At 38.8% G+C, this 18,560-nt stretch overlaps 3 protein-coding genes across 3 annotated transcripts in view; 1 reads left to right on the top strand and 2 right to left on the bottom strand.

Annotated features, from left to right (window-relative positions):
* The window catches only part of LOC134813162 (CAP-Gly domain-containing linker protein 1-like), a 51,083-nt gene that overhangs the window by 6,013 nt on the left and 26,510 nt on the right, over nt 1-18,560 (bottom strand). The window contains exons 4-6 of the mRNA XM_063820849.1: nt 14,414-14,582; nt 14,132-14,246; nt 4,831-4,932 (exon numbers count right to left, since the gene is read on the bottom strand). Coding sequence (XP_063676919.1) covers nt 4,831-4,932; nt 14,132-14,246; nt 14,414-14,582 — 386 coding nt within the window. The remainder of the gene's footprint in view (nt 1-4,830; nt 4,933-14,131; nt 14,247-14,413; nt 14,583-18,560) is intronic.
* LOC134812277 (dTDP-D-glucose 4,6-dehydratase-like) overlaps nt 1-18,560 on the bottom strand; it is a 263,853-nt gene that overhangs the window by 225,231 nt on the left and 20,062 nt on the right. The window lies entirely within an intron of this gene.
* LOC134812269 (pre-rRNA 2'-O-ribose RNA methyltransferase FTSJ3-like) overlaps nt 13,471-18,560 on the top strand; it is a 66,108-nt gene continuing 61,018 nt past the window's right edge. The window contains exon 1 of the mRNA XM_063819600.1: nt 13,471-13,480. The gene's annotated coding sequence lies outside the window, so the exon portion shown is untranslated. The remainder of the gene's footprint in view (nt 13,481-18,560) is intronic.

Below are 18,560 nucleotides of genomic sequence, written 5' to 3'. Positions count from 1 at the left end.
TGCACTGTCTAAAATAATTAAATCATGCAGAGGATACATTTAAGTTATGCTAACAAAAGCGTTTATATACGAAGACGATACAATGTGTCGGACGCATTCCTTGCTTTAGTTAGCGTTTTAAGGATCGTGTAACTCAAGTCATTAGCCTTGGGATATACGGGTATTTTACCCTTTAAATCTTTAAGTTTACCATATTCACTATCCTGCTATTCCACTCCTGGCTCCTTACCTATACTTACCTTTACTAACTTATACTTACCTATACTTACCTATAATTACCTATGCTTACCTACACTTACCTACTAGCCTACACTAGCCTATACTAGCCAATGTACACTGAACATGATAAGCATTATAATTAGATTACAGCATGATTTAGGTAATCACTACTTACCCAGAAATTCAACATCATGAATAATCACCTATACTGCTACAGGTACTACAACAATTTGAAAAGTAACGCAAAATATTAAAAACTTGTTAAGTTATCAGCTATGATTCACCGCCTCCTTAAGGATACAAGGCCACGGAGAACAACTCTAATAGAAAATAGAGTCTCAACAAATGACCTCCAGATGGAGAAATTGGAGGACGTACACAACACTGTTTTATAAAAGCGATGGCTGCCAAACCAACCTAAACAACCTTAGTAAGTACAAAACGGCATTTTCACCAAAGATCGAATACTGGGCTTAGATAATTCATTCCATGTGGTCACATACATTTACAATTAATCGACCACAGACTATAGACATTGGAAAAGATCTTAACTTATATTATATCTAGTTAAGAACAGATGCTGAAATAGATTTTATACCCCAAACTTATACCAAATTAATAGGTCATTTCTCCCAACACAGAGTTGGTTTCAAGCCAATAGGCTGCAGCAAAAATGCAGTTGAAGTCCACTTAACGGCTAGACTGATGGGCAATGGATGGAATTAAACTGAAGATTGTAGACTGTGAGGAGAGTTAAATAAGTTATCATAAAGTTGGCCAGAAATGAAACAGACCCTTAACGGTCAAATTGGGTGGACGAACCGTAGCTGCAGTCAAATAACATGGCGAATTTAGAGCAACCCAGCCGTACAATCGATTTAAATTCTTAATTTAGACAGAAGCCCACATCTGAGTCTGGGTTAAATATGTCTTCAGTTTGAGCACCATAACAGTAATACTCCATAATCACAACATATTCAACATATTCAACATAATACGTATATTCAACATAACAGCACCATAATCACAACATATTCAGAATTAAATCAGAAATAAAAAGCATCCTTTCTAAGGAGCACAGTACCTTGATCATCCTATCTAGTGTATCTTTATGCATCTGTAATGCAGGGTCCTTGGAGCTCAAAGAGATACGAATCTACACTCAACAAAACAACTTTGCAGGTAAATGAAATGACAAAGAGTATAGAGGTAAGTAACATGATAGGAGGCCACATTATCAACCTTAGATCTACAACAAGAAGAAGTCATTAGTATTGCTGTAATTAGTGGTTAGGTAGAGTCTTAAACTTGGCAGAGGAAGAACTAGATAAGCTGCAGATAGCATACTTGAACATGTTTTAATGTTTAATGGTCCAATTGACTTTCTTATAACGCTATTTTTAAGGCAATTTGTGAAACGATTAAAGGGTTTCAAACGTGGAAATCAAATGCACGACATATACATCTTGTGAAGATGATATGTATGCGGTTTATGTAATGATAACAACGTTTGTGGCTTGTTCCTCGTGCTTGACCGTGAATGAATGGTGAATAGTGATGCTTTAACCTTTTAACGTTAATAACTTGAGTCATACAACAACACAGTGGATGAAATGACAACTTAACTGCATCACCAAAATATATATATAAAGATCTAACTAGGTCTAAAAGCAAAGCTATCATGTTGGTCACAGGTCACAGCTGAGTGAAGATAGCGGTTTTAGGGCGTGATATAACGTACCTCAATCTCGTCTAGTACCATCGTGTAGGGAGACAAAGTAAATGCGCAAAGAGAACGGGATTGCTGAATGAAAGTATAAGTTTGCAAGGAAGTACACTGAGGGGGACGGCATCAGATTTCCAAGCTTTTAATTGGCTGTACACCACAACGTGACCAGAAGACCAGCCCCTGATTGGGTAACAGCCCTGGATAATTACTGACATTGTACCAAGTTCAGCTCATTAGGGGGCTGCGGGGCCCTGAATAATACTGCAGCAGATTATGCCCCTAAGTGGTCCCCTCAGCCAATGGAAAAGGAGAAAACATATCACATGACTGGTGATTACCTGCTCGCATCTGGTTTCCGTGACCGGCTGCCAGCAGAACTGAAGTATCCTAGTACCACTACAAGGTCTACTTTACGGTCCTACTGTATGATAATAATATAGTTTAGTGGCAGTTGTACACAACTAAAGACATATAAGTTATTCATAGTGTCTTCAATCTTTACTCCCTCCGCGGAATTTCAAGAAATTGGAATCAATATTCTCATGTTATGTTGGGAGGGAAGCGTGCTATTTAAGTGTCTATTATCCGGGAGTCCGAGCTCAGAAGATCATGCCCGACAAGATATATATTCAGTCTGCTAAGTATTGAAGTCAATTAAATATTAGGAGGTGTACCACGTGTTACTGAATGTATGTCACTTCCTCCTTGTAACATTAGTTTCAATGCACTCTATTATCTATGACGATTGATGTGACGCATTTCATATGACGATACAGCCTAGCATTGACGACTAAGGCGCGTAATATGACCGTCAATGAGACTATTAATAGCTGTAGAGTGACGCCTCCCCTGCGTAAGTACTGAATCCTTCGTCTAGCACATACAATACATCGTACTACAGTAATGGAGGGAGGGATACTTAGATAACATTAAAGAATATCACCCAAAAGGGAATAGATACCCCTCGGAAATAATAAACGACAGCTCAAATCTCCATCTAAAATCCATACTCGACTTAAACATTGGAGTATTTTCTTCTCAGTTATGTCCACTCACTCTTTTATTCTTCTTTTCTCTGATAGTTCCCAGTTTTACCCGGGAAGAAACCCACTTTCTCTTTACCCAACGATGAGCAGCAAACATTTTACAGAAGCGGTAATGAAATTCAAACGCAGATCTAAAGAAACGGTATATTTTTTGAAGGAAAAGTGAACATTCCTAACAACAATCACGTCAGAATGGTAGCAAGCATGAAGAAAGTATGTTTAGATCATGTCAATCAAACTCAGACTGAGGAGGTAGACAGTGCTATAGAAATCAGCGGATGTTAGCAACAAACTTAGCAGGGCTAACTTGATGTCAGCAGGGCTAACTTGATGTTAGCCGTCACACAGCCTGTTAAATGCTTGAAAGTAGCTGCTTTAAAACTTACCATTCTCACGCAATGAGAGGTAGCGTTGAGGGAGCTGGTATCAAACATACAAACTGAAATATTTACATATTTCAAACTCTATTGAAACTATGCTGGCGCTGGCATGGGGTGCACCCCTTAAGTAATAAGTCAAAAACAATTAAATATTCAAACAATGTCAACTATCAAAGTCAAAAGTAATATGTAAACAAGTAAACTAGAACGCTGTAAAGAAAGGCACACGGAGTAAGGAAGTTGCGGCGGGCACAGAGAATTATCGTGCATATAACAATTTAAAAGATCCCCATTTATGATTTAAGTTGCCGCCACGACAAGCCATTATGGGTCTGTTACCATGGCAACCGTTTAAGATGCTGCTTGTTGATTTTTGAGTGGTTCAGGGATTGTGATCTGGACGGAAAATTTAGGGGACTAAATTAATAGGCTATCGCACCAGTGATTAAGTAATTAACCAACTAAAAGCAATTATAAGCAATTGTGTGGTAACTCTAGTGGTAATTATAGTGTGTAGTAGTTGGGTAAAAGCAAAACAGTTCAATAAGAAGCAACATGTGAATCGTTAAGTAAGTAATTAAAATGATGACGGAAGCACGGCGCGTTATATCATTACAAAGTTTAAACTCACGGTAAATGTCTCATGTAAGAGGCTGGAAGGTTGGAAATAGTGGGTTTGGAGATATTATAGCAAGAAGAGCTGACAACTAAAGCAAGATGAGCTCAACAAATCCGTCATAGTACGAGAGCGAACGTTTCGATTAGTACTATACCGCGATTAAAGCAAAATACAGACTCTTCGCCCAATGCAGACTTACCCTCTCAGCCTCCTACCTTATATTTAGATTTAATTACAGGTTGTAATTCTTACAAAATTTCGCCATTTGAATGAGTTTGGCAAGTTGACATTTTGACGGAGGAGGAAGGGGACACCTACGAAATCATGTCACATACATACCAAACACATACTTACAAAAGCTAACCAAATATCACCGGGGCCCGAGGGTTTGATAGGGTTGCAGAGGTTTAATAAGTAGTAAGTAGTCACTGATCATGCCTATATTAATCTGGTATTAACCCTAGAATGTAATAATATGCTCATATGCTATTTAATATGAAATTTGGTGGGAGTTGAACATATTCTTCAGAATATGTAAATTGGTAGCAAAAATGATTACTTAAACGAAACCTAGTGAGCAGTGAGTTAAAGAGGTTGGTAACTCACCAAGTCAGGGATAGTTGGCGGGATGATTTAACATGACAAACCTAGGAATGTATCTAGCGGAAAATTCATACAAAACACGATATTAACGATTACAGAAACGATATCGATAGTACAATAACGATAACCCTGAACAACGATTAATCCAACTGTATTCGTAGCTGCTGTATATTTATTCTGCATCAGTCATCAGATATCTCAACTTCAAGTGACAACAAAAGATAATGACCGAACCTGAAGTACAGTGTTGTCGTTAACAAGAGTGCAGTCCAGTACTTTAGCACTGTTAGTCGCCGGGCTACTGGTAGCAGCACTACTGGTACTCGATATTGTATCCTGTATGAGATAGAGGTTTATTAACAATAACCACTGTATCTATGCAGTTACTGTTATAACGGTAATATCCTGTAATATTGGTAACATTTATTAACTTTCTGTCTATATTGATACATATATCATATACCTTAAGAACGACAAATTTAGTCTACCATAAATTTAGTCAAACTTTTTACTAAAATTGTTGTAAACCAAATTTCATGAGACTAAATTTTTCGGCGACTAATTTTAAAGGAGACAAAAATTTCAGTAGAGCACATATGACAAGAATATTGAATATTATTAAGCTTACATTTTTTATGGGGCTTTATAATTAATATAATGACATCACCGTACTGCACAAAGCCGTACCAAAGTTCTATAGCACTTAAAGGGTTAGAGCTCCTCTTTGAAATTAAATTTTTAATCGATCGATCCCAATGCATGCTCTGTTGAAACGGCTGAAGGATCATATCGATATAAACTACGCTTAGTTCTGAAGAATCAGCTATTCCAAAGTTTGATGAGAACTCCTTCAGATCATTAGTTTCAGCATAGCAGACTATGAAGTTCTGAAACAGAATCTGGATGAAGAGGAGTGGCCTATGATGCGAAATCTTTGTTCATTTGAAGAATTCCCCGCAATCTTTACTGATACCTTGTTTCATATTTGCCAGTCATGACTCATGTGTCCCCCAGAAGAGAGTCCCGTCAGGTCGCCCAAAGCATGTCAATGCATTAAGACGGAAGAAAGCACGTCTTAAAACACGTCTGGATGCACTCTTAGCTATGAACGGGAACCCAGTTCACATTAGGAATGTTAAAGACAAGCTTGCTCTCATATGCTATGATATAAAAGATGCATTCCTCAACGAATTTGATAAAAAGGAAGATAACGCAACTACTAACTGACGAAGATTTTGTTATTTCTGATGAAGACATCATATCGGCTATTTCTGCAATCTCGCCCGATTCGGGTTGTGGACCAGATGGAGTGCCAGTTTGTCTTCTCAAGACATGTGCTCAAGAACTGTGCTAACCCATTAAACTTATCTGGACCGAATCATACACCCTGGGACTTGTACCCAAATTCTATAAGGAGACACACATTTCTCCTCTCTACAAAAAGGGAAACCGGGCACATGCAGTGAACTACCGTCCCGTTGCCCTCACCTCACACATCATCAAGATCTATGAGCGCATTCTACGGAGCACCATGGTCAAGTACTTGGATGAAAATTAAATTTTGTGTGATAATCAACATGGATTTCGTTCGGGAAGGAGCTGTTTGACTCAGCTTCTTAGCCACTTCGACGACATCATGAGAGGCCTTCTGAGTGGGTCAGATACCGATGCAATATATCTAGACTTTGCGAAGGCCTTCGACAAGGTGGATCATCGTCTTCTCATTGAAAAATTGCAAAAGTACGGATTTAACGAAAGGATTCTTAAGTGGCTGGAGTCGTTTCTGTCGGACCGTAATCGACATGTTGTTCTCAACGGGGTGTCTTCCTTCGCGGCCTTGGTAATCAGTGGAGTCCCCCAAGGAACCGTTCTTTGACCCCTCCTTTTTATACTCTTCATAAATGACATGAAGCTTTGTGTGGCTGGTTCAATTATAAGATTCTTTGCTGATGACACTCGTATACTGAAGCACATATATACAGAACAGGATGTTATGGTTCTTCAGCAAGATCTCGACCATGTCATTGCATGGGCCAAACGTAATAACATGGCTTTACATGAGGATAAGTTTGAGCTCCTAGTTCACCGGGGGAATCCTAATGAGAGTCTGTATGAGCTGCCTTTTGTATGTCAAACACAAACATACAAGGTTTCAGGCGGTAATATACTCTATCCTACAGACCAAGTTAAGGATCTTGGAGTTATAGTGTCTTCTGATATGTCGTGGTCACATCATGTCAGTTCTGTGAAATTTCGAGCTAAAAAAGTTGCAGCATGGGTGCTCAGTGCGTTTAAGTGCAGAAATAGAATCACAATGTTGACACTTTACAAGTCACTTATCCGAAGTCATTTAGAGTACTGCTGCGCTCTGTGGAATACCAGTAAAATCTCAGACGTCCAACAGATTGAAGGAGTACAGCGTACTTTCACCTCAAGGATTTGGGGTGTTCAACATCTTGACTATTGGCAGCGGCTCAAAGCACTAAATTTAAATGTCGATGCAAAGGAGAAGAGAGCGTTATATTATCATCCACATGTGGAAAATCTTATATCAACGCTGCCCAAATGACCTTGGGATTCTTTTTTCTACTCCATCAAGACACGGAATCAAGGCCACCATTCCAAGTCTCAGCAAGAGCAGCACTCTACGTCAACAGTCATTGTATGATGGTTCATTTGCAGTAATGGGCCCACGTTTATGGAACACCATTCCATCAGAACTTCACCTCATTGAAGACCCACTACTGTTCAAAGCAAAACTATCAGCATTTCTTAAACCGTTTCCAGATAACCCACTTGTGAGCAATTACAGCTGTCCTAATGGAAATTCTTTGCTGGACTGGAGTATGAATAAGGCAGCAGCGATGCTGCAAGGGCGGTCGAACTATTCGATGACTCAGTAGAAAAATCTATGAATCTCTCTAAAGTAAGTAAGTGGAAAAGTATTTTCAAGTGGTATTGTAGTGTGTATGCGAGGATGCGGCTGACTTTACAGGTGTCTATAACATCAGCAGAGACGCAGTAAAACAGTTAGCTCTAAAAGGAGTGGAATGGAGCTTTGTAGTATGTATGTAGCAAAAAACCTCAATACTCTTTCTAGAGCATTTTAAGATTAAACTGTTGCTTGAGATTAAAGTTGAACAATGTTGAATATTATATAATAATATATAATACATAATATATTTATGTACATTTTTGGAAAAAGAAGGGGAGTGTTGAGTCACGAGAGTTCTCAGCTATACCCCTTTCAAAATAGAGGACAGAGGTGCTCCAGTTAGGGTTGCCATTATCGGTACAGCATTTTTTATCGCGATAATCGATAATTTTTTCAAAATTATCGCGATTATATCGGTTATCGGCGATTAATTTGTCAAGTAATATTTGTATACACTCTGCAAATTTGAATTATGCTCCTATGCTAAGAGTAAGATGTAACATTGCAACCTTTGTACTTAATTTCTTGCTAATATTTTATGATCTGTTGTTTTAATTGTATAAATGTGCCAACGGAGAACGCACTTTAAAGCACGAAAAAAAATGAACACACTTCACGCACTTTTCCCGAAAAAATGACGCACGAACCAACTATGGTCTTGAACGGTGCGAGAGTCTTGGTAATGTCTTTTGCTAACTCAGTGTCTCCTGCATCCAGCCTAGCTCCAAGTCATCTAAAATTCCGTGCACTGCATCAGTTATCCGATTATATCTCTCCAACATACTGCACACCGAGCACCAACGGGTTTTGTAGTCTCGTTGCAGTCTGAGTTCCTTTCCGTGCTTCAATAAACAACAATAACTACGTCTGACCATACAACCTCCAAGTTACTTACTAGATGCGATAACGCAAAATTTCAATCTTCACTGCCACAAATTCATACGCACATACCATCACACTGCAAATTATGCTAGCAGTAGCACTGGGTTTTAACTTTACAGACAGAGAAATAGATACAAAAAATGTGTTAAATTTTGGCCATTTTACCATAATAAAAATTGGTTGATTATCGCGATAATTCTCGAAAATTGTCGTGATAATCTATAACGATTTTTGGGAAATTTTCCTCGATAATATCGGTTAGTAACCCTAATCTTGATAGCTTTGAGCAACTTAAGTTCGTGACTTTCAAGTGTCGCAATACTATTACTATAATTACTACACTGGTGAATTTTGTAAATTCATTAAGTAAAACCTACAGGAGGATATGACAATTAGGGTTAAGTTTGACCCAATTTCCCGTGCTAACCAGGTTCTACCATGTACTGTGCCAGGAGCCGTTGGGATGCTTAATGTAAATATTTCACCCCGGGTTTGACCAGGTGACATTTAGATCCACTGCTTTAGTATCGGTTGTTATCTATCATACGTTCAATAATCACTGTTCTAACAGTGACCTGTTACTCTGGTCGGCACCTCTGCCGCATCTGCATGAGATCAAACGAGAAACTGAGAGGGTGCACGTAAACGCTAACAGGGTGCATAGGTGCATACTGCATAGTGAAGCAAATAAATAGTTGCCTGTTTAAATTCCTTCCCCATTTATCGTCTTAGTTGACAATTCCATTTTTAATCAATCTTCAGTCAGGACTTTAAACCAGGGGGAAGCGATCCATAATTGGCATCCGTACGGCAAATATTGAGTGGTGTGAAGCGTTTATACACACGTTCATCAAGTTATTCTGTTATACACAATTTTAAGCTTCTTTGTTAATAATAGCCTCGCGATGCTAAGGAGAATATTTCGACTAATGTTAAGGTTCGCTGAGACATATTGACGGGGCAAATTTTACATTTTCTTATTGTCCTGCTGGTTTGTTGACCAGCCTCATAGAGCTAGCTCCGTGAGGCTGGTGATCAGTAAACCTACAATTTATTGCATATTATTTACACATTCACCTAACCAGCTGACATGATGGGCATATTGATTATCATGACATAAATGTTATTTATAATGAATCTGGTTACTACATCAAAACCCCAATTTACCATGGAATTTGGACGTGTCACAGTTCAAATTTGAGTGAGCCACCCTGTCAGGCTGTCAATAGGTGTCTAGGAGCTAGTCGGCTCGTAAATGTAAAACCACCGGATATGACCGGTGCCAGGGTTTCTAATATTAAATAATGATCATAGTTCCATACCTCAGCTCTGGTAGCTATTCCCACGATAGAAATCCTATCTTGATTCAAGTCCGTGATGAATGGATTTCCAGTAGATTTCATTCGAAGTCGAATCATTTCGAGCTTATCTTGATAGCTTTGAGCTATTGTAAACCAAATTGCTCCTCTTCTCACTAACTATCGGACGATTTACGTACTAAAGATCGACAACTAAAGTTCGTGGAATTCGAGTGTTTCTATACTACTATACTAATGAACGTTATAAATTCGAGATCCTGGTGGAACCTACAGGTGGACATGACAAGGATTAAGTTTGACCCATTTTCCCGAGCTTAATTACTGTCAATAAACTAAATAATCACTTCTGCTTGAGCGAGCATGCTTTCTCTTTTACACAAAAACTCAGTTACATTCTTGAACGGTGCGAGAGTCTTGGTTATGTCTTTAGCTAACTCAGTCTCTCCTGCATCCAGCTTTAGATTGCCTAGCTCCAAGTCATCTAAAATTCTGTGCACTGCATCAGTTATCCGGTCATATCTCTCCAAAATACTGCACACTGAGCTCCAACAGGTTTTGTAGTCTCGTTGCAGTCTGAGTTCCTTTCCGTGCTTTAACAAACAACAATAACTACGTCTGACCATATGTTTGTTGTTTGTTTGTTTATAGAACCCGTCCCCAATCTCGTATCGGAAAATGACTAAACTCAGGTCGGAGTGTGAATACGGGTGGACCATATAACAACCTCCAAGTTACTTATTAGATGCGGTAACGCAACATTTCAATTTTCACTGCCACAAATTCATACACATTACATACTACACAGCACGTCAGCATACCATCAGTATCACACTGCAAATTATGCTAGCAATGGGTTTCAACTTTAGTTAATACAAACAGAGAAATAGATTCGAAAAATGTGCTAAATGTGGCCATTTTACCATAATAAAAATTGGTTGATTATCGCGATAATTATCGAAAATTATCGCGATAATCGATAACGGTTTTTGGGAAATTATCGCCGATAATTATCGGCCGGTAATATCGGTTGGCAACCCTAGCTCCAGTTTGCTAACATTCATTTCTACTCCAGGGACCTTGTGCCTCTGGGATGGTAACTAGTCTTCATTATTATAATTCGAAATTTTATCTTTGTATTTTACGACCAGTGGCACTGTAATTACATGGGGGGTCAATTGTCGGGGGTCAATTGTCGGGGGGGGGGGGGGGGGGGGGGGGGGGGGGGAGTCAATATTCTACTAAACCCTAGATTTCGCGGCAATTGACCCCAGTGTAATTACATAGGGGGTTAATTGTCGGGGGGTCAATTGTCGGGGGGTCAATTGTCGGGGGTCAATTGTCGGGGGTCAATTGTCGCGGTACCTGCAATAATTCCATATTATTCTTAGTTTGCTTTTAATGTGTATTGCTGGGTTATTTGGTATTTACAGTTCATCCCCTTTGCAAATTCAATAACAGCTTAATCTTAATCTACGAATCTCTCCAAAGTATCCAAAGTAAGTACGTCGTATGGAATAGAAAATGGTCTCGAAAAGTCGAAAAATGTGACTAAAATTGTTGTAGACTAAAAATTTGCGAATTTTGTGACTAAAATTATGGTAACTAAAATTATGGTGACCAAATTTATTGTGAACCAAATTTATTGGCCCTACGGTAGCTTATATTGGATTAAATAAACTTGTAACTTCATTAAACTTTACTGAATCAATATTCAATATATCAATGCTATATTTCAAACTTGAAGAAATCTCCCCAGCAACGGCATAAAAAACAAAAAATTGATGAAAAAGTGACCTTTCGTATGAACCAATAATTATTACAGATCGTAATTATGGAGTTGAAAACTTGCGATGTTTAGCAAAGTTGTAGGAAAAGGATATGCAGCTATTACAGCTTTATAGCTGAACAAAAATTACGGAAGAATTATTCTCCGTCCTGTAGAATCTGGAAATTTTCTCCAGAATTACGGGAAGCCATCTGTGTCTAGAAGGAGTTGATTTCTATTTGTCAGTCGATTAATTTGCTGAGAGAAATCAACATTAGATGCTTCCATCATCATTAGAGGCAACATGTAGGTGCGGTAGTGTAACTATATAAGGTTAAGTTGGGGGGGGGGGGGGGGGTGTTGTCTTTCACTGCAGAATTCCTAACAATTCAACACGTATAAATCTATAGAATAACACAGAAGGTTTACAATTAGGGCGGCGCTCGGCCTGTCACTCCGTGCCGCTATAACTGCATCTTACTATATATAAAGCGAGACGATATATATGTGTTTATCCGTGCCATTTTACTGACACCACGGCATCAACTTTAACGCGAATTTCCGCAAAAACCGTAAAAGATATACAACTGAAACCTTTTTTGACTGGGACTTTAATGGGCTTTAATGGCCTCCAAATAAGCACTAAAAAATAAAAAATTGGCCAAGAAATAGGAGTTTTAGAGCCCAAAATTTGGACCCCCAAGTGGTGTCAAAAACGCGAATTAAATAGTTAATAATTATTTTAGTCTCTGGAGATTTATATATAGTAAGATTACACACTATATTGTATCATGCGCACGTATCACATTCACATTACACCCCTTCCAATCGGAACCGGAAAATATTGTAATAAAATAAGCCATCACGGATCGGGAAATTGAGCGGCCATCAACAAAAGAAAAGCGGCCGCATTTCTTGTTGTATTTAATTTTCTCAAATATTGGGTTTCATTTTTGTAAAATAAGGAGATGAAAAAAATCCCCAAATACCATGATTTAATTTGGGGTACGAAATGTGGCGGTTTTCGATAAAAATTCCCATATTTTCGTTCCCAAATTATTTAGGTCACCGGAATTATGTCGAACATAAGTATATGGTAACTAAAATGACTTAATTTCAATCTGTTGAGACTTGAGGGATTGCGATCCAGCTTGACAAGTTATTAATTTTAAAAGATTCACCCTCTTTTGTTTCCAAAAATCAAATATCGATAGTATTAAAAGTAAATGCGTTATAAACTTGCTATCCGATAATAATGATGTGAACTTTCTGTATTATATGTTTTTCCTGATTTTTGAAAGTGATTTTACTTTCCGATATTTTGATACATACCGTATGTTACGTCATGAAAAACGTTTACAGATCCTAACTATAGTTACGGGTATGTTGATCTTATCTCATTGTTGCTTAACCAGCGATACCAAGTACATCGGCCGATGGTGCAGAAAAGTGCGGTATTAGCCACTAGGTGTATAGTGCGATTTTGCACCCACCGCGTCGCACTTATATGTTGCTTCTGTTCATCGTCTCTCCTCCTTAGTATTCTAACTGATCTCAACCCCTGAGCTGGATAACACGTGGGTATCTCGAGATTTGGGTGTAGTTGTCGTTTCTGGACTGATCGGATACACTGTTAAGCTCATTGGACAACTTGATGAGTGTGTGGAAGCTGGATCTTATTGGATATTTTATCTGAAGCTTTTGCAAAACCGCGCACAAAAAGTTTGCTAGTGAATTAAAAGTAAGATCCTGATTTGCTCCGTAATAATGTACACACTACACAGTTGTAGACAGTAGACATTGGCTGACAGATTTATTCATCGGAACTTGGCTCGTGCTGGACCGTGCAAGCTTGTCACCACAGCTTGCTACTGGCAAGCACACGATGCACAGTGAGCACACGATGCAATTGGACACAAAAGTGAGACATCGTGCAGTGCCAAGCTTGCACGTGTGTTTGGAATTTTGATTGAAAATAATTTGTTTTAAAAATTAAAAATGTGTAAAAATTTGAGGTTGGGAATGCTGAAGCACAAGCATGTAGACATGTAAAGATCTCGGAATATTATGAAAACATAAGCTCTAATTTTGCAATCCAAAGTTTTAAATTTGAGATTGTTCGGATACATACAGAAAATTGGCAGGCATCTCATCGAGTTTATCGTAGACGTAGTAAAAAATCTACATTTAATTCTAAGAGATTTGGTTGGGGAGGCGGGTTATCGTTGTGAAGTACTGTACTACTCACGAAGTACTGTACACGTTGTTTTCAACCCACGAGTCAGAGAGCAAGCTCAACTGACGGCTCCCAGATGAAGTATGCACATGTAGGTGAATCGGTCTGATCAAGTAGTTGGTTGGGCTGTGATTGTATCGACCATTTAGTACCAAGCAAGCAGATATTTGAATTGACTAGATTTCCACTGGTAAGCGATTCGGAAAATCATGGGCCGGCATAGTGCCGGGGCGGGTATGATCCGCCAACCTCCGAGTTACATGCCTGGTGCTCTACCAATTGAGCTACCGGCCCTACTACATTTAGTTCTAGTTGGGTTAGTGAAATCTAAATAAATGAATATCGTATAAGGTTCAAACAAAAATTTAAAAATAGCACTTAGTAAACAGGATACTAACATGTATTATAGTTGAGCTGTCTGCATGAAACCGTCTATGTCTACGTTTGCGACGAGGTCCCGTCTTATGATCAGGGTTCCCTGCTGCTTTATTAATACTGTCTTTACTACTTGTCCTGGACAAATGCGGGTATATTGGGAACTTGTAATTCACTTATAGGGGGCCGGGTTCTAAATTGGTCAAAATATTTTATAAATATTTTATTTTGATATTATCTGGTTATCTTGTTTTGCAGATTAAAATTGTTGCACCAAACTCTAAACTCTTCCTTTATTAATTTACCTCTCAGCCATGATGTGTCTCGTTTCTGTGACTTGACTAGAACTGGAATCTGATGATGGAAGCACGTGATCCTTTAAATCAGATGATAGTGTGATCATGTGATCTTGTTTAGGAGATCCCAGGCTACTCTGGTCGGACAATGTGCGCCTTCTCCTTCCTTTACTCTCTCCTAGGAGGATACAAATCAGTTATTAAGGGGGGGGGGGGGGGGGGGGGTTCACCCTGATTTTTTTTGTGAAACTTGGTTTCGAGATAGCAGTTGTCCAACAAACTAGGACCGGTGACCGAACTTTTGAGGGGGCCCCGGGCCCCAACCGCCAAACGGTGCCCGTGGGGCAGCCACGCCCATATTTGGTCCAAATTAGGCCCAATTTAGCCAAATACCCTGAAGATGCCCAAAACCCAGATTTTAGGTGCTCTACATGTAGCTAGTGACCATATTTGGGCATACGCACCAAATTTGATCGATTTTGGCCCATAAATTAGTCAAATATCAATAGTTTTGAATGAAACCAACTTTATATGGAAGGTAAGCTTATATTACACATTCTCTATGATTATCAGCTCAGTATTTACCTAACTGTGGATTCTGTGTTCAAATAACCGCAAACACATCCGCACCCTTCCGGCTCTTATATAATCACAAACATTAAATATTACAACGGCCATTTCATACCTTTTTACTTCGGTTGTCCTATTATATCCATACGATCGCCACGTAAAAAATAATATTACTGGATTTCATAGGTCAAAGGAATATCCCAGTTCACAAACTATACATTTCAGGACACTTTAGATGTTACCATTGAACTTGAAGAGCCGATGATTGAGATTCTGGGCTAACCCTAAGCCACTTACTTACACTAACTGTTCAGTGCACTGCTTCAAAACCTCAGGCAATATTCCTGGCACTGTCCGTGAATGTAAAACTAATAAAGTTCTTAGCTGACCCACAGCGACTTCTATCTCGTGGCAAATCACACATAGATTCTAAGAATCTACCTCGCGAGTTAAAACTTGAATCAGGAATGACAACTAGGATTTGCGCTGACTTTATAATATGTAAATTATATTATAGTACTACAAATGATAGATCCAGTTTCCTTTCAGTCAGCTTTTCATCTCACATTGCTGGGCCCAAGAAGGTTAAATTTCATAATAGTATAATATATTATATATATATCTCTTGTCGCTAATATATATTAATATAAAGGAAGTACAATTGTACTGCAATCTTATTGTTTAGGATTTTGAAGACGTCTCGATTTTATTTGCTTCAAAATTACGTGCGAACAGTTAAGGAATGATATGTATCTTATCACATTGTAGAATGTTGACCTCTATGTCTCTATATAATTAAATATCTGCAATTTACTTCCGTAAGCACTTTTTTGCCAGTTGTAGCTGTTGTTTCGGTCGTTTATTTTTACGATAGTTTGCTTGATTAAGACTGGAAGGGGCAGGGTAGCCATCTACATTAAATGCAAAAAGTGCACAGAATCTTAAACATTTTCACAATTTTTTCTCCTCGTTCTAATTTTTGGTTGCTACAAACATTTTAAACATAATCTTTCTTTATCAATTTCTATACGAGGAAATAACTTTGCCAGGGTTCGAGCAGGAATCCGGATTATGTTCTCAAAACTGGGTCTGATGGTACTGCTGGCAGTGTACCTCATGCCTCTTGCTATATCAGGCAGTTCGGTTAATACGCAATCCTTCTACGTCAAGGATTTACTCGACAGAGGTATGTGTTTAAATCGTTAAGATTACTAGATACAACTTAATTTTCCTTTTATTTATAACCTTAGTTGCTGGGATCAAACGTCAATTTTGTCATTTTCTTTATTCTTAGGTGCGTCGGCTTGAACTTCATACTGACAAATAATAACCATTAGATTAACCATTAGATGTTAACACAACTTCTAACATACACAGGTATAAGCAGGCTTTCTGGTGGGCCTGTTTGGAATGATGCCAGGAGTTGGCTATCTTTTCAACATGCTGTTTGACGTGCAACACTATCTCATCCATGAGAGAAAAGTCACCCTGTGGAAATACCAGGTCACTTTTGTGGCAGCTAACGTGGCACAGATGATGGGTAATTGTTACAATTAACAGAGTAGTTTGACAAGATAAACAAGATAGTTTTAAGGTGGATTCTTATCTTAAGAACACGTATCAAAAGACACTGGTTAAATATTAATCCATTAAGGCCACAGGGGGGCGGGGGGGGGGGGGGGGGGTCCGAGGTCGAAAAAACGTTTTTTGCCAGTTGGCAGACCACGTACTATCTGACGCTTGCACACCACCCTTAGCCCCCCAGAGCGCCTAGTTTGTCGTAAAATTGAGGTTAACTATTGCCTTTTTAATCAGTTAACCTCACAAATAACCAGTTCTTAACATTTTGTTGCTCTCATCACAAGTTAAACTTATCAATGGGTATCAATTGGCCATCCAATGTGAACAGAACTATTATATGTCCTTTATTTGTTGGAAAATTGAGGTTAACATATTTTCTCAGAATCAGTCTTTTGACTCTCCTGAACAATTTATTTACCACCTCAAAAACCTATCTTCTCCTAGAGCTTTTATCCTTTTCACCTCAAATTTGGAACTTATGTTCCTGACATAAATTTAAAAGTTTGTTATGTAACGATTGTTGTAATTTTGCTCCTAACTCTTTTTATGAGGTTAACCATTTTGAATTTTGTAACCCGCACTCATGGTTAACCTCATATCTCAGCTTTGGAGCAAGATATCATAAATCGTTACATAACAAAAACTCAAAATACCTTGAAGAACATTGTTGCCAAGTTACAAGGTTCTAAGTCATAAACTGAAAAAGAAGATAGATTTTGAACACAATTTCATTTAAAGTTTTCATGTACAATAGAATTACAGGTAAACCTCAAAATTCAACACGCGATATCTTCAAATAGGAAACTTTGTTTTCGGTAATGACAAAAGCATTTAAAAATTTAGATCGAGCTCTACAACATATCTCAAAATCTCAAAATTGATCTCGGACCCCCCCCCCCCCTGTGGCCTTAACAATTTCAATCTAAAAATCACACATCATTATTCATTATGGTATTTATAATTCCTTCCTGCAGTACAGGGATTGGTGGGGCTGATACCGGAGCAGTACAACTCATTAACAATCACCCTCCTACTAATCCTACGAGCTGTACAAGGTTACGTGGGTTTCCTGGCGTGTAAAGGTGTGGTGGAGGGCTGCAGAGTTTGGTTCCCTGACCATGTTAAACTTACTATAGGGCTCACCAACAGTGGTTATCATTCTGGGGGCTCCACTGCTATTCTTATTGGGGGAGTTCTGTATGATCACTTTGGATTTACCACTACTTTACCACTAAAGATACCCCCTGCTCATTGCAGGGGGTATCTTTCTTGTCCTGTTTTCGTACAAGCTTGTGGTTCTTCCAAAGAATTCCCTGCCAGTTTATGTTAACTCTAAAAATAAATCTTCTGATGAAACGGTTGAGAATAGTTTTGGAGACTTGGAAAATGAGATGAGCGGTGATCAAGTTGGTAGTGAGGATTTTGTTATAACCAACACAAATGTGGCAGATCCACCTAATTGTTGGGCAACAGAGAAAGCTGATATCACAACAACCCAGAACACCAACGAGGAGACTGAGCCTAAGGCCAAGGGGCTTTCTCCATTAATTATTATCCCCATTATTTCCTACAGCATTCTTGAGGCACTGGTTGGATTTACCTCAGCAATAACCACTCCATACCTTTTCGACACGTTTGAAGTGAGTATTTCTTAGGGTGGGACATATCTTTTTATCCTTTACGTGGCAAGGTTTGCAGGATCGATCGTATCCGGTTACTTCATCCAGAAAGGCTGGGCAACACCATTTCAGATCATGGCATTTTCAGCATTCCTCTCAGCAATCGGAGTTTTCATCCTCTTCCCCAACCCAAAGTTAACATTTCTGTATGATAACGTGGTTATCTTCGCTTACATTTCCACACTGCTCCAGGGCCTTTCAAATCAAATGTGCACATTAGCTGCCCTATTTGCCTTTGAGGAAGTCCAAGTAAAACTTGCGAGAAGGGAAATGAGCGCTTCCTCCAAATCAAAAGGTACGACAATTTGGTTATGTCTTTGGACGGC

This window comes from Bolinopsis microptera, chromosome 3, assembly GCF_026151205.1.
Source record: "Bolinopsis microptera isolate Bmic1 chromosome 3, MBARI_Bmic_1.0, whole genome shotgun sequence".
Taxonomy (NCBI): Eukaryota; Metazoa; Ctenophora; class Tentaculata; order Lobata; family Bolinopsidae; genus Bolinopsis; species Bolinopsis microptera.
Note: the sequence above shows the minus strand (reverse complement) of the source record. Positions and strands in the feature narration are given on the sequence as shown.